This window comes from Amblyomma maculatum, chromosome 7 (genome assembly GCF_055883805.1).
Source record: "Amblyomma maculatum isolate TAMU_Amacu chromosome 7, ASM5588380v1, whole genome shotgun sequence".
NCBI classification, from domain to species: domain Eukaryota; kingdom Metazoa; phylum Arthropoda; class Arachnida; order Ixodida; family Ixodidae; genus Amblyomma; species Amblyomma maculatum.
The window spans coordinates 51,722,242-51,747,538 of NC_139350.1; the positions used below are offsets into that span (position 1 = coordinate 51,722,242).

Sequence of the window (25,297 nt, forward strand, 5' to 3'; positions counted from 1 at the left end):
ACAAGGCACTCGGGGTCACTTCATTGCAACCTTGCACTGCAGTGATTTGGTGACGCAGGAGGCCGCACGCTTTCATCGAGCAGCCGTGCCACTTCCTGTGCACCGGCGCGGATGCAGTGCGCCAGAAGACACCATAACGATAGTTGAGAAATGGGTACATAAAAAAGAAAGGACAGGCGCATTGTCCCTCTTATCTGTGTGTGCCTGTCTGTTAAAAGATCCAACTAACCCAGTCCCGCTTTACTGAAAAATAAGTCAGCCTTTTGCACTCTCCCTTGCTTTGGCTAGAGTCTGCTGGCTGATAGCAAGTGAATAATTAAACCATATATAGGCATTCAACGCATGCATGCATAGGACAACTAAATGACATATGTTAGCATCCGCATGCTTACCATCAAAACCACGTAGAATCGTATTTACTGACCAGACGTCGACATCGCGGGTAATGCTACTGTCCATACTGCTCAAATTTAAACTACCGAATTAACGCAGAATGTTGCCTCAACGTTCCCTCCAACAACTTGCATGCAACATATTGAGCAAGAAAATTTAACGTTACTCGAGATGTTTCAGAATTACGCCACAAAAGCGTTTCTTGGGATTTGTTGCTGCACCGTTGAGTAACGCCTCTCCAGCGTTCTAGATAACACTCGCGAATAGAAATATTTGTAACTTAATGTTGGCAATATATATGCTAATAAATGCAATTACAATGCACGTATATTTACTAAATCATGCTGCTTACGGGCAAACCAGTGCATGCAGTATAGCAAGTATAATTGGCGGATACCAAAGCAACATATATAAAGAGGCCGAGTCGGAAAGGCTCCTTCTTGAAGATTTGCATGTAGCAGCACATGCATTTGCATAAGAGGACGTATTTTTTAAAATAAAAATGATCAGCAACATCTGAAGCCCTCTTGTATTGTTCATATTTGCCATCGCAAGCCTAAACATGATAGCTTCTCTCGACTTGCGATCTTCCAAACGAGGGCCTCATGTGTAAGCTCGCGTTTGTGTTCCGCAAACTACAGCGACCAGCTTGCAGACACGCAAACGTTAGACGAAGCCAGACGGTAAGATTTGAGCCTCCGGATTAGCGCACGCTTTGCAAGTTCTGTATAGGAAGCAGTCTACACACCGAGGGAACGGCTCACGGCTGCAGCTGGGTGCGACGGTTGTGCCTCGTCGTTTGTCTCCTTTTGTGGTTGTGTATGTTAGCGCTGTTTCACATTTTCCTATAGTCAAAATGAACCAACTCGCCCAAAAAGAAGTGTTAATGAAACACATAATGCTGTCAGGTTTAATTTCTAAAGTAACAGTTTTCTTTTAGTGCACAGGAAATTAATTTTTATTGGGTAGCACTACTAGCCGCAATCACGGGTTTCGCCGATGTCTGTCCGAAGCTATCTCTCTGTATCTCTCTATCTCTGCGTGAACTTGAAGCGGAAGACAAGGTGGCGAATGAAAAGGCGGAGCGGCCGCGCAGCTGATGCTAAAGCAGCTCTCTCTCTCTCTCTCTCTCTCTCTCTCTCTCTCTCTCTCTCTCTCTCTCTCTCTCTCTCTCTCTCTCTCTCTCTCTCTCTCTCTCTCAGTACAGCAGCTTGGCAAGTTGGTTATTCATTTGTGACGAAATAGCGAGTAACAACGGGTGTCTTGTCCCATTGTTACACGCTATTTCGTCACAAATCTCTCTCCGTCTCGCAGTGAACTTAATGCCTAAGGAAAGAAAAATAACATATCTGCCACACGTCCCCGTGGACATCTCTCCCGCCCAGTATAAGGGAAGGGAAGAAGGTGAGAAAAAAGAAAGAAAGAAAAGAGGCTTTAAAACTATTTCGACCCCCGGGGACCTTTAACATGCACTGACATCGCAGAGCACACGGACGCCTCTCCGCTTCGCTGCCGGCGGTTGGGTTCGAACCCGACCGCCGGCGGTCGCGTTTCGATGGAGGCGGAACAGAGAGGTTGCCGTGGGCTGTGCGATGCCAGTTCACGTTAAAGATCCCCAGGAGGACGCAATTGTTTCGAAGCCTCTTTTTCTTTCTTTTGTGATTTTCACCTTCCTCCCTTCCCTTACACTGCACGGGAGAGGTGTCCACGAGGACGTGTGACAGATATTGTGCCTTTCCTTTCCTATATAAATTTACGCGCGATTCACGCGTTTTAGCTAAGGAGGCGAAGAGGTCGCCGATACACCCAGTGAGAGAGCGGGGATTTGTCACAGTTGCAGACGCCGCGGCCCAGATCCCAAGACTGTGTTCGTTCATCTACACAATAATTTAAAAAATGAAAATAAATTAATGTACAGACAGTGGAATAATATGGATGAGAACGTTTTATATTAAAGCAAAACAAACTGTAAAATGCATAGGAAAGGAGTAAGCAGTGCTGCGCACATAAATATAGATACTTCGCATTTGAAGTTGGCAGTAATCGTTTTTGTTATGCAGGAGACTAGTGCTTATTTTGGGGGGTTTTTCGAAGACAAAACAGGCTCGCTCGGTCTTCATCGTTTTCGTCAATCCATCCCGTGCCTTCGCCAGCTAGCCTCTGGCTCCACGTGACCTCGCGACCGCTGCCTCGCGCCCACGCATTCGGGTTCCGATTCTTGTACCGGCGCCATCACATCTCGTCCTCATCTGGCGGCCTGGTCCTACCGTGGCCGCTATCGTAATGCCACCCAAGAGAGTTGGCGGCGGTGGTCGCCCGGGATCGCTTCTTGTGGATGTAAGCTCAGGCTTCTCTACATTCGCCGTTCACTGCCGCTAACGCTTGTTTTTCATTGCTCTCTCTTCTGCAGCCTTCCCGTTGCCTGGTGACCGAGGGAGGACTGGCTCTTGGAACCGAGGATGAAATCGGTGAGTGGAATTCAACGGCGTGCTCAAGGGGCCACCGCGACAATCGGGCTCGCGTCGAGCGCATCGAGTGTTTGGACACTCGAACGCGGTCGAAACTGGGCTCTCTCAAATCGGTTTGCTCAGATGGTTCGGGTGGGCGCCTACCGCATCGCAGGGACTCTGAGCCACCTTCGCATCACTCGCGCCCGGCTGTTTTTTGGAGACCGCACCTGCGTTCATGTGTGAGGAACGGGAAATGCCCGATTTTCGACACAAAGCCGTGGACGCCATGCTGTACTGCGGCTAGCTACCTCGCGCGCGCATTCTCAATTGCGGGTCAGGGCGATCGTGTAGCGAAACGAGCGTACCTATTGCTGACCTCCCGTAATTTATATTCACAGGGCTCAAGTGGGATTACGAACAATTTGCGGATTACGCCTAAAACGATAACCCACCGTTTTGCTGCCGCGGGTTGGCTTGACTTCCCGCACCCTACTGGGGGGCGTTACGAGCCCGGTAACCGGTTTTCTGCCCGGCATAATGAACTCTAAGCTAACACGGCCGATTTTCGGGGTGGTGCAGTGGTAAGACGCCCGACTACTGTGCCGGAGTTCCCGGGTTCGAACCCGACCACGGCGGCTGCGTTTCGATGGAGGCGAAACGAAGTGGCGTCCGTGTGCTGTGCGATGTCAGTGCACATTAAAGATTCCCGGGTGGTCGAAATTACTCCGTAGCCCTCCACTACGGCTCCTCTTTCTCTCTTTCCACTTTCACTCCCACCTTCCTCCCTTCCCTTACGGAGCGGTTCAGGTGTCCACAGCTACAAGTGTGACAGATACTGCGCCTTTCCCTTCCTGTGAACCTATTATTATTATTATTATTATTATTATTATTATTATTATTATTATTATTATTATTATTATTATTATTATTCGCGTAAACGTGGCTATGGTGGGATGTGCATATGCGACACTGTTTTCTGATCTTAGTGGCCTTTCGCATGAGCGCAGTTGGAGGTCTCACACTTTGCCGGGAGGTTCAGGGCTAGAGGAATCTGGACATCGCGGGGAAGCTTGCATTTAGCAGCGCTTCTCCAAACTATTCCCTTCTCTTGTGAGCTCTCTTTTAAGCTTATCCTGCAGCTTGTTTGGACGAAAAGCCGTCGGCGTCGTAATGATACTGTCGGCACAGCGTGTCGGAAATAATCGGGGGCTGCGAAAAAACAAAAAACGTATCATGGTAATTTATGTTTCTGGAGATTGATTACTGGTTGTTGTGTTATAGGTAATGAGGATTTAATGAAATCATTGTAATTAACTGATTAAGTGATGAGAGAAAAAAAAAAGTGGGGAAAAGGGAGGTTCAAAGGTGTGAAAAGGCTCAGGATGAAAAGCCACTGCTGGATGAGTGTGCAATTTATCAATTCCTAGACTACGCTTTACGCGTTACACTTCGGTGCATCATTCGGCAGGTGTAGCCAAGGGGGAGCATGGAAGGCGGTCCCCTGGAAATATTTTCAGCCGTATACGCACAGGCTTCTTCGTAGTTCTCATTGACTTTATTATCCTTTCTAGCCAATGGTCTGCAAACGAGGTGTCTCCGTTTCCAAGTCTTGCCGAACCTGTTCTCGGCTTGTACAAGCGCTTTTGAACTATTTAGGAACAGCTATAGTTCTGCCTTTGTTTCCTCTGCTCGCTGCCATCTGGTTTAATTTCGACTCAGTGCGCGGAACACACATTTCGTACTTAGCGACACATGGGACGACAATGGCCGGACTATAGCAGCGGCGGCGGCGATGCGTGGGATTTGTACAAAAGCGCGCACCGCCGCCGCTCCAGGCCAGCCATCAGTGTGCACCCCTAGTAGGCAGGAATTGGTATTACTTAAATTTCTAGGAGCCGGCTGTAGGTTAAAAAAAGAAAGGCATTTTTATCATCAGCCTGTTGAGACTAAATAGGGTGCATTGAAAAAAGTGTGACCGCCGCGTCAAATGGCGGAGGTTTAACCGTGGCCTTCGCGCTTGACCTCGGAGCCCATGAGTTTAACCCTTCTTTCGGTGTTATTCTGGAGCAGCCCCGTCAAATGGCGGATACTGAAACCTGGTTAAACGAGCGAGAACATCGGCCTGCCGTGGTGCCTCAGTGTTTAAGACGCTCGGATACTGAAACCGCGATTACCCGGTATCGATTCCAAAGGTTTCAATCCGATGATTTTTTCTTGTGCGTGTGTAAGCACTACAAGATGTCATGTTAAGTGAGTGTGCAGTCGTATAGGCGCTCTCTGTTGGCTGGCGGACTTGAACAAGACCTCATCGGGGAGACTCGCGCGTTTGAGCTGCTATACGGGACTAAGTTTGAATTACCCGCGCGAGGCCACCTCAGGAAACAGCTTAGCCAATCAGAGCTATTGCATTGAAAAGATGGCACAAGATTCTTGGTCGGTGAGCTTGTGGGTCCTTGCGCACTAAAAGAACCGAGACTCGCTGCGTGCCGCGTGTCCGTAACTGCTTGGGCGTGTCTCTCTCGCAGATGCGATCTGTGATGAGAGCTTGGAGGACGGCGAAGCAACCGATGATGAGGAATACGTGCATATCATCGATGCGGCGGATGACGACGATTGCTCAGCTGATGAAGTAGAGAGTAAGTCCAGCCGCAAGGCAATCTGAGTTGAGCGTTAAGCGGCGTCGTGCAGAACAAAGGCGCAAGCATGCATGAGGAAAGGCTAGAGAAACGCCAGATCTGTGCCGAGAATCCTCCGTGTCTATGTTCCACTGATCCCATCAGAGCAACGTGTCAACAATCTCGGTTGTAACTATTATCTTTTGACCGGACACTTCAGACACGCTTGCCTAACTGAACAAGAACATCATTGGAAAGGAAACGAGTATATTGACATTTGACCCGTAGTTAACGGTCTTAGTGAAACGGAATGAACTTTAGGGGCAAAGTAAAGCATCCCATCGAGGCAGGTGAAGTCAGAAACACCTTTTTTAAACGTTGCAGCAGAAGCGCGCTTCAGCAATTTCTCCACCTCCTCCCTCATGCGCCATCTCCTTTGTCCTCGTGACGTCCTCTTTTCCCATGCCTAGCGCTGCTCCCCAAGTGGTACGCCCCCGCCCGTTCTCATCCACTATTGATAAATGTTCAACAGCACTTGTGCAACTGACCGTAACAAAAAAAAAAAAAAAAAAAAAAAAAACGCCCGTGTGCTGTGCGATGTCGGCGCGCGTTAAAGGACCCCAGGCGATCTAACTTAATCGGGATTCCTCCACTACAGTGTCCTCCATAGCTCGTGTGCCGCATAATGATGGTAACCCTCGCAAATTTCATTTGCTATAACTATACCTCGTATGTGGTCGGAACTATACCGTACAAACAGGAGTGTCCTCGCGATAACAAAGAAGGTTAAAGCGAGTAGGACGTGAGAAAGCAAAGTTGATGGAAACGGCTATGCGCAAAGCACAGCGCGAGAGTGCTCTGCAGCTTAAGGGGTGATAAGCTGCGGCGATGGCTACGAGGTCCCGCGAGTCCGCTCCGCTCCGACGGGCTCATTTCCCTGACCTCGGCAGAGGCCTCCCATAAGATTCGTGGTTGGATTTAACCGTGTTACGCAGTGTTTCCTTACTATAAAATCGCTGGTAAAAAAGCAGCTGAACCGCGACATATGACAAGGATGCCTAGGGACGAGTATAGCCACTAGCTTCAAACTCTCCACGCAGCAAGCAATCGGGCCGCTAATGCACTGGTTTCTTTTTTTTCTTTCCTCTCATCCAACACGATACGCTTCCAAAAGCTCACGCGGGCAGTATACTCTGCAGCTTGTGCCCAAAATCAATGCCATAAAAATCCTTCCAGTCGCGGTTTAACATTCCTGAATGTGCAAAGACAGGTGCGCGCTAAGCTTTTCCTGGTTGGGCGTCCTTGCTTGCGTACACGATCATTAATGCCCGTTTGTCCTGTGTATTTGCTGCAGATACATGCAGGTGTTTTGGGGAAGCCCACTAATATTTTCTTTTTTTTTTTTTCAAAGATTGTTCCTGAAGTATAAAAGCGACTTCCTCCGCCTAGTAATGCCGGTCTCGGAGGACATCAGAAAACTATTGTGGGTTATGTTGAGCATAGTCGCATGCACTCAAGAAATAAGTGGCAGATGGTCATCAGGGAAGGCCGTTCAACTAATGGCATTATAGCGGCACAGGGGATAAACCAAAGATCAACCCCGATATTTTGAAAATCGATCGATGCCATTGGCAGGAGTGCCTCCTTTGATAGTCAGTATAGTGAACTAGAATAATAGTCAGCCATCAGGTGACTCGTTCTGGGATTGGCTTCTGTCCAGCGAAGATAAAAAAAAAATGGGGGGGGGGGGGGGGGGAGGCATGCTGTTATGCGGACCGCGTTGAGAGATTTGTCGTCCCTCATGGACCGTGAGGCAGGAAATAACAACACAAAACAAAAAGTGAACAGAGACAATAAAGCACGCAAATTAAAAACAATGAGTAACAATAAAATAGACGAACTTCAACCAAAACGTCTCGTTCCCAGACCACACACTCTCATTCTTCGCGGGAAAAAAAATAAATAAACGGCGCGTGCTCAATTCTGCCGCAGGAACGGCGCCACTTCAGGATGGCTCGAAGAGATGTACTGAATTAGTACAACGCTTAACTCCCCAATCACTTGCCTTTAAAGTAAAAAAAAAAAAAACGCAGACGTGCACAGGAATGGAAGAGAAGGCGGGGTATTCAGCGCTTTCTCCTTGAGGGCAGCTGCTGTCCGTTCGAAGTTCCCAGTAATCACCCGCCTCTTTTCATTTCCACAAAGGACGCGTACCATCTTGAAATGACGCCTTTTAGCTTGCTTTAGTTGGAAAACAAGTATGGCGGTAAAGGCGACTCGTGAAGCTTGCCTGTGCTTTCGGAACAAAGGCTGTAATTGTTGAAGCTGCCAGACCACATCACGCAGAACTGGGGTTGCGCGTTCGAGATACCTGATACGTTGGACGCATCTCAAGAAAAGCGGCGCGTGCGCCTAAAAAGGAGGCCCTTCGGCTAAGATGACGTCGACCGATTTTCACGACGCCGCGGTTAATCCGACTAAAAGCCGTGTGGGACCCTCTGACAGCCACCACCTGCGTTATCACTCTCGCGGGTCTAGAGAGATTATTCACCGCATAATGAGCGTCGGTCGATTCCATTGGCTGCAGAGGCGTCCTCTGAGGGGTAGAAGTCGCTATTTTCTTGTGCTTCATTATATTTACTAGACTGGTTACCCCTTACTTCCCTAATGGTTCATCTGTCAACTATTAGTTAGGCGCTTAGCTTCGGTAAGAGACTGAGACGTTTCTATCGGGCTGGGACCCTGCTTTCAGAGCCAGATGCCGCATCGCTAGCTCGGAGCACACCTCTGGGCGCGGAGGGCAGCGATTCAGTGAGCCGTCCTCCGACGCACGCGCGCGCAGGCGGAAGGCAGCTCAGACACCGTGGCTCAGACGGGGTAGCGGCGGAGAAAAGGGGGGGGGGGGGGGGGGCAGTCGCGGTATGTAGGGTAGCTGCGGCGCTCGCGGTGGCCAGGAGGGGAAGAACAGTGGCGACAAAGGGAGAGGGGCTGGCGAGGAGGTCAACCGCCACTGGAGGGGCTGACCATGCGCTGACGCACTCCACAAGATTTGTAGCTTTCTTCAGCAGAACTTGCAAGTGGCAAGACAAATACAAATGAGAACAGCACGGTACAAACATTAACTTTCATGTGACCTTTAGTAATACCGATATAATTTTTTTAGGATTTAAAAATGACTATTACCGTCGGCGTTGTGGTTCAGCAAATTTTGGCCATCTCATTCACCTGTCCAAAGCGCGCACAGAACACGTCACTCCGTGGCGCACCTGTCATGTGACGTCTGTCCTACACCCCAGGCGTGGCATATAGGTCCGATCGGCTGCTGCCCTTCAAAGCTGCTCCTTTGACGGACGCGTGCGAATATGTAGCTTTGAAAACGTGTATAATACGACCAGTGTGGCTAAAATGAAATTGAATGCCACAATAACAAAAGGACAGAAACAAGCAATACCTTTGCCTTTGTAACACTGCGACAAACTCACTTCACGAGAAAAAGATTGTAGGGATTGCGGCCGTAGTGGCGTTTTCTTCACCGAAGCTTCCTCTCGCGTCGTCGATGGGAAACGTTCATCCCGATTAGCGGTACGCTTTCCGGCGGGCGCCGACAATCCCGTTCTCTCTTGGCAGCCTTTGGAACCTTGAATGTGCACATACTTACAATTAGTCACTTCAAGGGACATTTTCCGTAGAGTTCGCACCCTGTACTTTGGTCTGTGGCGGAACAGCGCCTCTCCCTATACGCCGACAAACACACGAACGCTGTCCGTGCCATGCGTACGAGTCAATGTTTTCACGTGCAGGCGGAAATGACAAGACACACAAGAGCGGCGCCAAGCAGAAGGACTTTAAGCGTAAAGGCGGCCCAAAAGACTTTGACCAGCTGCGCCTTGAAGGTAAGCATACGCTCCGAATGCGCCCTTTGTTGGATACTACAGCAGCGGAATTCCTACGCTTCTTCATCGTCACTATTGTCCACACAACGCCCAAATTGTAGCACACATATGTCTCTCCCATGTCCCTCCAGTTCATCCTTATCTGCGCCAGCTGCGGCCACTATATGCCCCTGCAAATTTCCCCATCTCATCTACCCACCTTACATTTTGTGGCCCCTGCTGCTCTTGCCTTCCCTAAGAATCCAGTCAGTTACTCTTTACACGGGCAGAGTTAACCACGGTTAGCGTAACTGCGGTTACGCGAAACCGTGGTTAGCCCGTTTACACGGCAGACCAAACCACAGTTACACCCCTAACCGTGGTTATCGCAAACCGAGTTTGGCGACCTCGGTTTGCGTCGTTAACCGAGGTTATGGCGGCGTCTGTTGACGGAGGCTGCTCGTCGGCACTCGAGTGCGCGAAGCGTACGAGCGTGTCTGCTTCAGCAATGTACTCGTTTGCCCGTATTGAATATCCGGTGTCTACTGTGCCGCCCGGCGTCTTTGCGGTTACGACCTACAGCCAAGCGTCTGCGCACTGAAGCCCCGTCCTGTTTGCAGTATCGTTTGTGCGACTTGGTGTGAGCGCGGAACGTCAAAAAATGCGCGGTCTTAGCTTTATAGTGAAAGTGCACAAATTCGCAACGCTTGCAGTGCGGGATGCTGCGAGCAGGCTGAGGTACGTTACACTTACCGCGGCGGTGAAGCGAGCGAGCGCGGCAAACTACGGCGGGGTGCGTAACGGCGTAACCCCCTAGTCGTCGATAGGCCTAAATTATTTCTCTTCGAAGCCGCAGCGATCGGCGCTTTGGAACTGAACAACGCTGTCGAAATGGTGTACTCATGAAACATCCTTATTGTGAATCCTATTCTGCCGCCGGAAAATAACGATATGATAAACTTTGGCGATACATTAATCGCAGAGCTAGTGTAAGCAGAACGGTGAGCCGCAATGTAAGTACCGGCGGCAGCTGTCTTGAACAGAAACTTGGTAGTATCGCGGTTATCGGTCTTGCTAGCAATTTGCCGCTGGTCACTGATCAGGAGTGATTCAATTCTGATATTCGGCTCAGTATTCCAGGTGCCAATAAATTTAGCACGCTTTGTTTCTGACGTCGGCGCTAGCGAACCGCCGTGTCGTTCACGTACGGTCTGTTGCGGTCTGCGGGAGGAGGGGCCAACGCGGCGGTGTTTACGATGGTCGATGAGGTGCTGCCATCGTGCGGGGCTTCACCGCGTTGTTGACGCCTTGCCGGACGGCATTCCGGAAACTACATTATAAATAAAATGTTTGTAAATGCGGCTTCGCTCCTCAGATCACCGCGTCGCTTCGGTTGTACTTTATGGGCAATGGCGGCCGTAACCGAGAACGGCGGCGAGCTGTGTAAGCACAGCTAACCGCGATTGGCGGTTAACCATGGTTAAGTTCAGTAACCTCGGTTAAGCGTAACCGTGGTTAAGCCGGCCGTGTAAAGAGGGTTATGTATTTCGACTGCTGGATGTCATATGCCCACGTTTGTTCAGACACCCATTCTACGCTCTTCCCCTCTCCTAATGTTACACCTGTCACTATTTGTCGCTTCAGGTGGCGCATCAAGTGGCTACATGTGCGCCCAGGAATCGCGGTGGTTAATCGGTGATTTTTGTTTGTTTGTTTCAGATTACATTCCGGACCAGTGCATCGAAAGTCTGGGTCGGTGTCTCCCACTCTTACCTCAACTAGCGTAATACTCAAGACAACTTGCGCCGTGCATGTTTGCACTTCTTAGTCTATAGTCGATCAAATGTGAAAAAAAAAATTACGGCGGCCGTGTTCTTAGGATATATAGATGAAATGGCACACGATCGAGTGAGCAAAACGAGCGTGTCAATAGCGCGACAAACTTTCGTTCGGATGTGGTCGTGCAATTTCTGATCACTTACTAGCGTGTTGAGAGTCAAAACCAGCTCTTACTCCGCGCGCGCGTAGAACAAAGCGCGGCCGTATTCTGATGCTCCATTTCACACTATTTCAAGCGGGTTTGAAATATTTTCAAAGCAACATGAACCCGCATTTTGCAGTCAAACATTTCCTTTGACATGACGCTCGAAGGTGTGCTCAGCTTAGTGACTTGGTTTTGCCGCGCCAGGCGGCGTGTAATTTACGAGCTGGCACCCAAACTGTGTAGGCCCCTTTGGCAAGTAGAAAATAATTACGCAGCAACAATCTCGAACACCGATGAATTAGAAACCATTCGTACAGAAAAAAAAAATATTTTTATAATTTCGCAGAGAAACGAGACCGTTGTAGTTTGGCCATCACAATGAAGTACAACGCGCGCTCCGCTGACCTCACCGAGCTTTCAGGCGATATCATCAAGCTGGTCTTCAAGGGAAGGTGAGTTGACTATAGGCTCCTTCGTATTTCGAGGAGTCATTTGTGCCCGCCGTACAGAAAACTTTGTCGAGAACCACAGACAGAGAACTTGCCCGCATACCCCAATGCAATGCATGGAAATCGGTGCACGTTGTACTATTAGACGTGTTATAATGGCAAGATTTCTTACGGTGGTACATACGGTGGAGCGTCCAGTGCTACCATGCATGCAGAGGTCAAGTTCTCTGTACGCGCTGCCGTCGGAGTCTCCCCTGTCTCTTGCGTCCGCAAAAGCAGAGAAAAATATACGCCGGAGCTCAGTCCACATTCTACGGCATATGGGGACAAGCGGTGAGACGTCCATTTCGCTCCCCTAAAAAGGTTTTAGTGCAGTCGCCCAGATTAGTGGCGAAACCCAGCTGGCAACCCTTGAAGTTACTGGGGATACGGGAACACGGGGCGCTGCTCCCGGCGTTGTTCGTGCAGCACACACGTTTTTTTTTTGTTTTTTTTTTTTTCGCGCAACACTGGGACAGCTGGATATACGAGGCTGCTCTTGCCAAAATGGTCCAAACGCGAGGTGTCCGGCCCTTCACCACTGCTGGTGCACGCTGCCGGTGCTTGCCACCGACAGGGTAAAACGCTTTCCTTCAACGCGTGGTGAATCGGTTTTAGCTGGTGAGTCGCTTCCAAGGCCGGGCTTGATTCGCGCCCCACGGGGACGATATATCCGGCGGCTGTTCCCGGTCAACACTTTGGTGCGTCCAAACACACACGCGTCGTGCGCTGCCGCGCCAACGTCGTCGCGCGCGTCAGCCAAAGCCGATCTGTGCACGCGCGCGGCACCTGACGCGTGCATCGCGAACGCTGACGCTCCGATCTGTCCACGCGTCGGAAACTAGCGAGGGACCACGCGGCTGTCCCCTACTCCTTTCTTCTCGTAGCTCCCCCTGCTTCTTTTCTTCTCAGACTCGGGGCCTTTCAGCTCTCCCCTGCTCTTTTCTTCGCGGTTTTCAAATTTTCTCGCTCCGCGCGAGAGGGTGCGCTGGTGTCCTCATTATTGGGCATGTGACAGTTGCAACCAAAGTAGCGTCCTGGTATAAAGAAGCAGTGGATATAACGAAGAAATCACTAAACCTCTTCGACTTTGTTATAACGAGGTTGAATTTTACACAAGGAGATATTAATACCTAATGCTCCCTTACTACTGCGCCTTTTTGTTACGATACCGTAACAACGAGGTGTATTTGAAATGGCAACTTCAACCTGCCTGCCTGTCAAAACGGTACGCTTAGTCTAGTACTCCGGCACAAACATACATTTAGAATTTATTTCGTATTTACTATTAACGTGAAACTTGCACGTATCAGTCTGAGCTGCAAGTTATCCTAGCTATATTAGCAGCAAGGAAACGTGCTGAACTTCACTCCCCCCCCCCTTTGCCTTTTTTTGTTTGTTTGTTTTGGTCTGTCTCCTTTTCTGTTGTTAACGGTTATTCGACGTTTTTCCTTATGATTGGTTGTTATTTATAATGCTTTTATTCCTACTGGTTTATATTGCTTGTTTTACTCATCAGGGCTTGCTGATGAAAACACTTTTGAATTAGAGCGTTCGGTCCAAATAACTTGTACGAATTTCAACCTAAAGAAAGATCGCTTTTGATATTAATTGATTACCTTTATGCATATTCACGAGCTGTCAGGTTGAGTGCCATAATGTATACTAGCATGACAGTGTCGCTAATGAATAAACTCGTTTCAGGTGGAACGAAGGTAGCACCACAGCAGGGAGTCGCCCAACAACCAGGTATCATGGCAACCTGTAAGAATTGTAAACACGCCGTGGCTGCCCGCTTACTTTCAGAAAGTGGTTTATACTAAGGGCAGCCCGTTCAAAGGCAGGTGCGCTTCGGAAACTTTTTTTTTTTTTTTTTTTTTTTTTTTGCTTTCGTAAACCCGACAGCAGCGGGTCGAGTCAAGCGTCGGCATGGCCGAAGTCCTCCACATTCGATACCATATGCGAAGCAACTCTGGAGGCCAGACTCCCTATTGTTTGCGTGGTATTTCATCCCGACAAACGAAGCCTTGGTCAAATCGAGTTTTAGTAGAGCGCCTTGAAATGTACTCAGTTTCGTGTGCTCCGCGTGCACTGCGCTAATTTGTATGAGATCAAGTTAAAATGTGGAAGTGGGGGCATTTTAGAGTCCATAAATGCTGCGCGTGAGCGGCGCCATAAAAAAGATCGCAAATTGCAACAGAACATAAATCATCTTTGCACATCACATCTTGTTATGCAGGCATATATCAAACTTACATGGCATTGCATCACCTAAAGTGCAAATATTTCTGTGATGGAGATACGAATGTGGCCGGAAACACAAGCAGTCGATTGAGAAACAATATTTAGGCTTCGCTGAGTGTGTACACACAATGGCGACGCTTCATCTACATGCATCGCGCGGTGAGCGCCACTGTCCCCGGAGAGAAAACTTGAGTTCTCTGCTTCAGCTCCCCCACAGCATAGGCAGGAAAAGAACGGCCGAGAGCAACCAATGGCCGGAATCGCCCCGCGCGATCACGCAACTTTCTCTCAGCACATCAAGTCAAGTAGGCGGCTTCCGAAGCCAGTGACACAACATAGCTCTCGCCCTCAGAGCCACGCCTTGTAGCTTCCATGGTTAGGGCGCTCGATATATTACTCAGCCGGAGACTGGTTCAATCACGACCACGACGACTGCGCCTCCATGGAGGTCAAAATCAAGGCTTTGGTTTATAGTCTTTGTTTTTGTTTATTATCTTTGTAGGATAATGTGTACGCTTGGAGCGCACACATTATCCTAGCTGAGTCAGTACAGATGCACTACACTTCGCTCTTGGTGGCCGCGTATTGCAGGAAGGCTTTCGCTAGGTACCTGAGCCCCGCAATAGCCGTGGCCAACATGAAGCTGCTGCAGCGGGCCATGCGCCGTGGAAAGCTGCTGCGTGTAGAGCGGTGCGTGACGCGCCGTACGTCGTCTGTGGGAAATATGCTCGACGTCTTCCGCTTGCCCTGGGGCTGCTCTGTTCGAAGGTTGAAGGACCACTTCCCAGGCGCGCGCGTGCTCATCATCAAGAATGGGTGAGGCCCCGCATGATTTGTATCAATTCTGTTCGTTCACACACACACAGGCATATGAGGGAAACCTTGGTGAAGAGAGGCTGAGTCGCTAAGAAATTTATGTGGCGGTGACAGTCCTGCTCTCCGCGCTTTCTGCAGAAGTCGAAATCATGCCAAGGACCACGCGTTTCTTTACTCGCTACTTGCAGAATTCCATATTCACGCCCAGTTGTCCCGAACGTCACTTTTCCTTGCGAGATAGGACTTAGAATATTGTAGGATACTGTTATGGAAACAATCGCGGGAATGGTCGAGTAGTTATGGGCCGCCAAAGGCAACCAATGGGGACGTTTTTCTTTTTAGGACGAGTCTTTAATGGCTCGTACTCGCGGCCATGACCCTGTCCGTCCGGCCACGAGAGGTGTCATACTTCTTCGCGAGACTCCGCGAGATTGTGACGTCATCACCTGGTGACGTTATCGGGCAGTGTACCGTGAGGAAGATATAGTTAAAATTAATAAATTCTTTCTCCAAATTCACTACCGTGAGGATGATAGTAGCGGGATTCCACGAGTGACTGCGCCTTTCCCTTCCTGTAAACCGATTATAGAACGCCGGTGAACTTTTATGTATTCAGTGAAATGCTCGTTGTGTTCGACAAGAGGCGCGTGATGTACCGTGTGCAGCAGCGACGCTTTCGCATTTCTGCAGTGTAGATTTCACAGTGCTCACGGATTTTTTTTTTTGACGATAGCCAAATAAGAAAAAAAACTTAATAGGGAAAAATTACGAGCCTCCCGACATATTCATTGTACTTGCAGCGAAATTTTGCGATATGCGAAAAAAAAAATGCACCTATAAACAATTTCGCGTTGGAAAACGCGTTTGTCCACAATTTCCGGGAATGTCCAGCGCAGTGACGGTAACGTTTGCTGTGAGAGCGCTTCTATGGTGAGAACCAGACTCCGTTCTGTTACGCAGATTTTTTTTTTTTTTCCCGAACAGCTCATCTTGTGGTTTCATGCGTATATCGCGGGCGCTGCCACTTCCCAGCGTTCCGCGCGAGTGCAATGGCACGTTCGCACATGCTGCGGTGGTGGAAGAAGTATGTTTCTCTATGGTGGAAGCGGCCACGGTCGTGTTATTGTATAGGACTAGTTTCGTGCATTGTGAGCTCGAATTGTTTGCCGCTTGCAGATTCGCTCGGCTCGAGTTTGACAACGTGGACCAAGTACGGCGCGTACTGAAAAAGCCTGGCTGCACGTCCATTGATGGGCACATGCTCCGCTTCAGCCTCGTGAAGGTGCTCCCCGCAAAACAAGGTACGCATCGCTGATCTTGCATGTTGGACCCAATCGCAGAGCGCTCTGCGGCTAGTCGCTGCATGCATTTTTCTACGCGTCTTTATAAAACAGACATGCAAGTCAAGTACTCTTGCTCAAAATTTTGAGCGATTCAAGTGGCAATGAATGCGTCACTTTGCATCACTTCGCGACCTGTCGTCGTACAAAGCACAAAAATAATGAAAACATCAATGGTGAAGAAACGCAATCTTTTTTACAGTGGCTGGCGTCGAAAAAGCCCCGAAAAGAGGCTGTCGTCGTCCACATGCCACGAAGGCCATCTCAGTATCTCAAAATTGCTGGTTTCGCTGAAATATCTAATGTTTCAGAGAAGCTTGCGCCATCATTTTTTCTTGTTATATTTGGGGCACAATTATGCCCCTTAACACACTGCAGCAACACCAGTCAAAGGGACGTGGAATGAGTGCAATTATCATGTTCTAATGCTGCGACACATCTGTAGGATTCGAGCCTAATTAGAAACCGCTGCTCGGCCGGGCCCTATAATTTACAAACCTTCAGAAATTGCTACTCGCAAGCGATTACACTGGTACTTCGCGCTTTTAACCACCCGTCCACATCTGACATGTTATCTTGACAAGCCTTCTCACTGCGGTCTTTTTAACCCCGCCGCGGTGGTGCAGCGGTTAGGGTGCTCGACTCTGTGCCCGGGGATGCGGGATCGAATCCCGGCCGCGGCGGCTGCTTTTCGATGGAGGCGTAAAGCAGAGTCACTGTGGACGTTAAACCCTGTAAACCAAACAACCTTCTCACTGGGCATGTTCAAGTGACGCGGAGGCGACAAGAGATGCAGACCTGTTTTCCTCGTTTGTTTTCTGTAGAGGACAGGAGAAGAACCAGATATCAATCGCTGGTGCCTTTTTCTTAAAAACAAAAAAATAGTCTCTTAGCCCCTAAAGTGATCTGCGTCGCCGAATGGTGTGGTTTGGCTGACATCGTAAAGTGCACGACTTCAGAATTCAGCGAAAAATGGCGAAATAATTTTGTTGGGGTCCCCGAATTGTGCCGAGGATAATCGTGTCTTTCACATTCTATAAACTGGCATGGCGATTACTAGCAGCCAGACAAAAACCTACCAGGCGCATTCATAATTCTATCGCAGTCGTGTACGTCCGAGATCTGGCACTACGCACGTCAAGCCTGCTGTTACGGCGAAAGAAAAAAAAAAAACGCGTCCTTAATTATTAGTCCGCTGTCCCTTGTTAAATTAGGGGCTCGCGTGGCTCATCCCACCGCTGACTCCAGTTACATGCGGCTCGCGGCCCCTCGGTAGCGTTGGCCTGGCGGCTCCGTGGCTCGGCGGACGGCATCAACGGTCCCAGCAAAGACGAGGCGTCATCTAACGAAATAACCTTTACTACAACATCTTGAAGAAACGGGCACAGAAGCTTACCCGGAGAGAATACAGACACTCTCACACAGCTGGTGTCATCACTGCGACGTCTTCCCAGTAGACTGTCACATTGCTGCTTTTTATACGCTTGTCAGTTCAGAGGGAAAGGGAGAGACTTCGTGTCTGAACAAGACGAGATGACTCAATCGTCGGTGGCGCGACAGAAATCTCCTCCACCTCCTGCAGACGGGCGAGGGCGACGCTCTCTCTCTCTCGAGCACCGGGCTTGGCCAGAGTTTGCACACACACGCACGCACACACATTCAGCGCGTGGCTCTGACAGGTCAGAGCATGTCGCGGGAGGAAACGTTGGGCGGCCGGTCGGACGGCGCTGGAATGGCCGAAACGCTGGCTGCTTTGCCTGATGATACGTTGTGGCCGCGTCAGCTGTTGCACTTGTCGGTGGCGAAACGTAACACCCTTAACCTTTCACCAAGTGGGGAAAACGAATTCTCTTTTTTGGCATAGATCATGCATGTTAAAAGGCAATCATTCTCTTCACATGACAGTAGTATGATTTTCTATCTTGAGCGCAACGACTTCTCGTTTCTACAGTCGTGTACATACATCCGTACATTCTGCAATTTTGTCAGAAGCAGCGTCGTAAATATAAACAGTGTCGTTTGCAGTTTATCAACACGCAGCTAAAACAAACCGTCCTCTGACTTTGCAAAGTCAAGCGGCTTCTTCCTGGCCAAACGTGTTTGGAAAGAAAAATCTTCGCGCAGACAAACTGCGTGTCTTAAAGTCTTTTTCCTGTTTGTTTTAAAGTGCGTAATTTAACAATAATTGACCTACATTTCTCTGTTAGTGATCAAGGCTCTTTCAGTTTGTGTTGCTTGAAGCGTACAGCCAAGGTGCTCCGAGCGAATACCACTTTCTTTTCTAAAGTGGACCACGTTTCGTACTCGTCTTAATCAGTGCCAAAGAAAAGTAGATTTCAGCGGCGAAGTCGGCTTTCTGCATCTTCACAACGGGAGTTAGTCGTCTTAAACTTGTCAGATATATTTGAAGGACTTACGGGAGACACTTCAGCAGGCGGCGTAGTAGTATAGTTGACTTTATTTGTTCCATATCAGCATTGAGTGCAGAATTCCTAGAATCTGTTTCAGCTCGACGTCCACCGAGGCTTGGCATTGGTTTAAGGGCGTCTAGGCCATTCTTGATAGCGTCTTGGCCGAATTCAATCCTCTAGACCGCCTCGACTACATTTGCAAGGACCGCCGTCTTCACCGGTACCAGGAGGACCAGGATTTAATTCGGTATCTCCAGAAAGTGCTTAAGCCGATCATGCTGCTAATATAGAGCGCGTCTGTTTCTGCGCAACAGGTGAGAACAAGCGAGCAGTGTCTGGGGCATGAAAACGCAAACAGAAAATGATTATAGCTTTTAGCTCATAATAAGTCACTAAAGTAACTGATCGGGAAGAACACGAATGGTGAGTGCTTCATTCCAAAGGTGGTGTTGTGCCCCGAGGATATGTTGTGCGGCTGCATGTATGGCGTCCAACTCTGTAGCCTCATTTGCCAACCGATCTGTAGGCGCTGATGTGTCGGGTGTTCAAAGGTGCATTGTGTCCGTAGTTGGTGCATTTCGAGGGAATCCAAGGAACAGGAGAGCCTGGAAGAACACCAGTGGTGGGTGCTTCAATCCGAATGTGGTGTCGAACCCACTCGTTCAACGTGTGCGCCAGGCTAAAGGAGATGGTGACGTCTACCTGTACGTTCGCACACACAGGTGAAGTTACACAGCTTCCTCGCACAGTGAATTCAGTAGATTTGAAGACGTTCAGCAACTTTTGACCGTGTTGGCTACCATTTAGGTGGAAGGGGCAGCGACGCACCTGTGAACTACTGACTATGACACTTTTTTTCTCTCCCCCTCATCCGTAGCCCGTAAGTGCACCAGAGAACAGTAAGTGCACCAGAGAAAGACTGCGACAACTGATTTGACATTGGCTGCTCGCTCTCCCAAAAAATAAGAAAAACGCTCTTTTCCAAAGAGATATGAGCAGAAATTGAAGTCTCTTGTATCGACAGAGGATTGCCTCCCAATCAAAGTAAGATATGTTTTTATGACATAGAAAAGATCAAGAACTAAAATACAGGTATCGCCACCGTAGCCCGTTCCCGCAAGTAAAAGCGCCATGACGAGCTCCGAATCTCGCAAGCCGACAAATATTGACTGTTAATACACATTTATTGTGTAAATAATACTGGAAAAAGTAAACGTTGGAACCAAAGAAAGCAAATATATACTTGGCGCCACCGTCCGCAGCTAGTTCCGCTTCGGTATATTTCGGTTTCGGCGCTTGGCGCCTATGCGCTCTGCATACCCGCGTATAGTTCGTTTTAACGTGCCTGGAATTGATAAGCGCGCAGCAGCAGAGGAAACTCAAGCGACCCTCTGAGTTCTCCTCGCACGAAGTTTACGCCTCGGCATGCAGCTCTGTGTCGAAAATTCGACTTCAATTTATGTAGCATTGGGTAGGCGTGTAAATTTATTGCAACGAACGGATGCGCATGAAACCGGGTACGTGGAGCTGTCATACAGGTTGGTCCCTCGTAGCTGGGAGAGAGAAAGAGGTCTAGAAAAAGTTCCGAACTCTACAATACTACGACTAGGTATTAAGAAGAAAACATAAAAAAAAAGAAAAGTTTGAATCACAGGCCCCAACAGAGTCTCACCTGAGTACGACGACCACCAAGCAACGTCGAACATCAAGAATGGATGCAATATTTTTACTTCGGTAGAGTAACTGGCGCTTTTTCACGGTATGCGGGTTTTTCTTAAGTTACCATAACTTGCAGATAGCATCCTAATCATGCTTAATCTTTCTGCTGCCTATAAGGAAGTGCCACCGATCACATTGAATTATACATAAGACATTGGACAATAAAGAAGCATCTCAGAATAGCCTAATGTGAAAATGCTTTTTCTGTCAACGTCTCAGAACGCGCGTAATTCTATCCGCTAAGCGCTATCTGCTATGATTAACCTCGTGGTGTGGTGGTATGCATGGTGCATATGCGTCCGATGGAGCAGCGATGCTGATTATTCACTTCCAGTTAGACTGTTAAAGGCGTGAACATTCAAGGAAGCGTTGAACGAAAGTTCGCTTGATTCACATTACAGCAGGGAAGGAACTAAGCGGAAGCAATTGTGCAAAACAAACCCTGTGTTCTTTTCTTTTGCCACACTGCGTGGTTCGTATCCCTTGCTACTATTTTAAAAGGCCCGTGCTTAGCGATCTCTACTTATCCCTCTTCACGGCGCACATATGTCTCGGCGATGCAGCGGCCACACCGCTATAGGTTCGCTGGCTGCCTATTTGTCGACGCTCGTACATTTATGGGGTCCATCTAGGCCGTCATCAGTGGGGCTGAGGTCCCTAAATGCAGGCCAGAGCGGTTCGCGATAACGCTTTTTCGGGAACGGGATCGTGGGTGCAAACGAAGCGACATAACGATTTCATTTCGGCTATTGCTAGAGCGCACCACTTGCCTCACGCACTCCGTCATAGTCTGAGTCGTAAACCCACATTTTGAATCTGAGCGACAGGAAAAAGCAGCTCCACTTGAAGTGCAATAAATGCCGCGCCACTTTGTGCAACTGCGCGATATATGGGCGTCATCTTGCACGTCACAGGTGGCGAGTTTCCACGGCAGCAGCGCAGCAGCTATGGCGGTGGGGACAACGGCTCCTTCACTGGTGGCCGCCGCGGCTGGAACAACGGCCGGGCCTTCTGGCGCCCACGCGGTGGAGGCAACCGCGGTAGCCGCTACTTCTGGAACCGCCACGTCGCCCGCTGAGAGCAATAAACGCGTGCTGGGCCTCGTCCAGGGCTGCCTTCGATGCTTGTCTGTTGCTGGAGAAAACAGTTGGCCAAGTGCCTGCTTGCGGTGTACAGCCGCCCTGATTTTTAACAATATAGCGCGAGCATCGACCAAACTGCTGGCCAGCACCGTACAACGGCGATAAGCGTGCAACACGGCGAGAGTTCGTGCATGCGCAAGAATGTGGAACGTCGCAAACAGATATTATGGCAGGGCGTGTGTCTGTGATCCGAACAGCGTAGCAGAAGACGCTCTCTCTTCGTACGCGTGCGCGAACTCTCGCCGTGTTGCACGCTTATCGCCGTTATAAGGCGCTGAGCAGCAGTTTGGTCGACGCTCGCGCTATATTGTTAAAAATCAGGGCGGCTGTACGCACACAGGCACTGGCGACATATTGATGCAACCTAACTTCTGACCGCATCGTTTCCATAAACTTGCCTTCTAAGACGCCGCAGTAGGCGATTTTACGCTATTATGACACCCACAGAACAAGAGAACAGTGTGCAGTTTGCACCATTTGGTTATCATAGAGCAGCAGTTTCAACAATAGCTTGCGGCGGACGTGGGTACCACGATGAGCGAAACTTGCTCGCTGGTATCGTCCTGCGCAGAAATGCCTAGAGTGAGCGAGTACTTTTCATGTGTATAAAAATTATAACTAAAGCAAGAAAATATCTTTTACCAGCCCACCCCCCCCCCCCCCCCCCCCCCCCCCCCCCCCATCCAGCTAAAGCTATTCTCCTAAATTTGAAACGCATATTTTTAAATATTCCTGGTAGGCACTTAAAAAGGGGACCACGCTGAGAGCTATAAAAGGGTAAGTGTAACGTTCAGATAAGAAGCGCGGCGAGTTAAGCATAACAGATGGCGGAAGGAAGCTAGGTGAGCGGATGATAGAAAAATTACAGGTAACGAGATGATACAGCTCTCGCTGTACCGCGTTATTATAGGCATAGAGGAGAGGTATTTGCCCTGCATGCAGTGAATGTAATCGGGATGGGGGTGATGATGATGACAGCAGCCTTTGTTGAAACTTGTGTGCGCATGTATGAGGCAAAACTAGTGATCGGAAGGGCTTAACGATCTGCTTTAGAAACGAAGAATTCACAAGGGAATTACGTTTTGCTGTATCTTCATGGTCAAACCCTGAAAGATCGCCAAATGGACCATTCGCGCGCCCTATCGGGCGTAGTGTCATCGCCTTTTCAAAATCGCAGCATGCACTGTGACCACGAAACGGGAAGGGCAGTTGCTAACTACTGGCCGTGGTACGCGGCGTGCGTATTACTCCACTGAAGAGTAAACGAAATTAGATTTGAAATCTGACCACACCAAACAATCCCGATGCATCGGAGTACTTAAGCTTATAATTATATCAAGCTCTATATCTAGGTAACCAGGAAAGCTTTAACAGGGGTTACTTTCTGTGACAGAAGTATAGAATTGTGTGGTGATCGCTGCAGACGATCTGGCTGCGTCCAAGTGCTTGGATTGGAGCGCCAATTCAGGCGCAATTCGTAGTCGTTTAGCACCTAACTCGCGCCATATAATGCCCAGAGCTACGGCTGCGGCTTTCTGGCTGCGTGTTTTCGAAAGTATAATGTACGCACACAAAGTGGGCGTACAGGGTCCATTGTGAAAGTAATCCGCATGCAGTAATGCAGTAATGGCCCTGTGCAAATGGTTAAAATTCTTCAAAATACTCTCCCAGCGCATCAATACACTTGCAGAGACGTGGCTGCCCCGTCTGGCAGGTACCCTGAAACTCCAGGAATGTCTCTAAGAAACGCTGTAATACGCTTTTGTATGCTTGCCGCAGTCTCCCAATGCTTTCCTTTCAGCGCTCTCTTCAGTCGGGGATACAAACAAAACAAGTCGCACGGAGCGAAGTCGGGACTGTAAGGAGGATAGGGGACCACCAGGGTGTTCCTGGTCAGGAATTTGGTAGCATTGAAGTACGTGCAGCGAAGTTGCAACGGTGGCGTAGCGGTAGAACATCCGCCTCGCATGCAAGAGGACCGGGGTTCAAATCCCGGTGCCGCGCAATTCTCCACCGGATATGAAAAATAAAATCCGGGTGTCGATGGCATTGCATAAACAGGTTTGGGGTGCGACCTGATGCCGGTGAACACCTCCGGCAACGCACTCCCTCACCAGAACAGGAGTTGGCCACCCTGGTGCAGTAATTGCCCGCAACCTCTCATGATAAGCTCCATAAAACCCCGGCCCTCAGTCACCAGCGGCTGCGGAACAACTGACCACGGCGGCGGTCAGACCTGTGACGCAGCAGCTAAGAATTCCGCTGGACAGGCCGCCATTGGAAACTGACCCTGGCAACGTTTAACGCTAGAACCCTGGCTAGTGAAGCTAGTTTAGCAGTGCTGCTAGAGGAACTAGAGGGTATGAAATGGGATGTCATAGGGCTCAGTGAGGTTAGGAGGCCGAATGAGGCATATACAGCACTGAAGGATGGGCATGTACTGTGTTATCGAGGTTTACCAGAGAGGTGACAACTAGGAGTAGGTTTCCTTGTCAATAAGTATATAGCGGGTAATATAGATGAATTCCATAGTATTAATGAGAGGGTGGCAGGCATCGCAATTAGGCTTAATAAGCGGTATAAACTGAAGGTTGTACAGGCCCATGCACCCACAGGTAGCTATGATGACCAGGCAGTTGAAAGCTTTTACGAAAATGCAGAATCAGTAATGCGAAAAGTGAAGACGAACTAATGGACGACTTTAATGCCAAGGTAGGGAAGAAGCAGGCAGGAGATCAGGCAGTAGGTGACTATGACATTCGTTATAACAGGGGGGAGTTACTAGTTCGGCTTGCAAAGCGCAATAACTTAGGAATCATGAATACCTTCTTCAAAAAACGGAAGAACCGGAAATGAACATGGAAAAGTCCTAACGGGGAGACTAAAAATGAAATTGACTTCATAATGTGTTCAACCTCCGCCATTGTGCAAGATGTAGAGGTAATCGGGAAAGTGCGATGCAGTGACCACAGGATGGTGAGGTCCCGAATTAGCCTAAATCTGAAGGAGGAACGCAACAGATTAGTAAGAAACCCATCAACGAATTAGCGGTTAGGGGGAGGGCAGAAGAATTCAGGATCTCGCTACAGAATAGCTATTCAGCTCTAACCGAGGATGGCGACATTACCCTAGAAGCAATGAACAGTAATTTCAGAGATATGATTACTGAGTGTGCGGTAGAAGTAGGCGGTAGGATAGAAAGGATACCGGTAAGCTGTCTAAGGAGACGAAAGATTTTATTAAGAAACGCCAGAGTATGAAAGCTTCCAATCCAACAGACCAGACCTAATTGGCCGAGATATCAAAGCTAATCAATAAGCGCAAGGTGGCTGATATAAGGAAGTATAACATGGAGAAAATTGAGCATGCTGTAAAGAACGGGGGAAGCCTTAAAGTGGTAAAGAAGAAATTGGGTATTGGCAAAAACTAGATGTATGCGATAAGGGACAAGGCGGACAACGTCATCACGAATATGGACAAGATAGTCAAAGTAGCCGAGGAGTTCTATACAGATCTCTACAGCAGCCAAAGTAGTCAGGACAGCAACGAGATTGGCGGCAAAGAAAAACAGTCAGACGTTCCACCAGTGACGAAGGACGAGGTCAAGAAAGCATTAGAAACTATGAAAAGGGGGAAATCAGCTGGAGAGGATCAGATAACTACAGATTTGCTAAAGGACGGGGGGGGGGGGGGGGGGGGGGGGGGGGGATATCGTGCTAGAAAAACTGGCCACCCTGTATACGCAGTGCCTGGTGTCATCGACGGTGCCGGAACCATGGAAGAATGCAAACATTATCCTCATTCATAAGAAAGGGGACTCTAA

The 25,297-nt window shown here is 49.0% G+C and overlaps 1 protein-coding gene across 1 annotated transcript; it reads left to right on the forward strand.

The window, feature by feature from the left end:
• The first annotated feature begins 2,676 nt into the window (after nt 1-2,676).
• LOC146183178 (uncharacterized) lies at nt 2,677-21,410 on the forward strand. Its single transcript, XM_084608344.1, has 10 exons — nt 2,677-2,730; nt 2,804-2,861; nt 5,369-5,479; nt 9,259-9,351; nt 11,050-11,082; nt 11,661-11,766; nt 13,507-13,559; nt 14,586-14,862; nt 16,039-16,163; nt 21,247-21,410. The coding sequence occupies exons 1-10, from the start codon at nt 2,677-2,679 to the stop codon at nt 21,408-21,410; spliced, it is 1,074 nt and encodes a 357-aa protein (XP_084464470.1).
• Nucleotides 21,411-25,297: the final 3,887 nt, after the last annotated feature.

What these genes read in the sequence shown, in the direction of transcription:
- LOC146183178 (XM_084608344.1), top strand. Translation starts at nt 2,677, where the DNA reads ATGCCACCCAAGAGAGTTGGCGGCGGTGGTCGCCCGGGATCGCTTCTT. An exon ending in CGGGATCGCTTCTTGTGGAT is followed by an intron (nt 2,731 to 2,803) that starts GTAAGCTCAGGC and finishes TCTCTTCTGCAG; the next exon opens with CCTTCCCGTTGCCTGGTGAC. An exon ending in TGGAACCGAGGATGAAATCG is followed by an intron (nt 2,862 to 5,368) that starts GTGAGTGGAATT and finishes TCTCTCTCGCAG; the next exon opens with ATGCGATCTGTGATGAGAGC.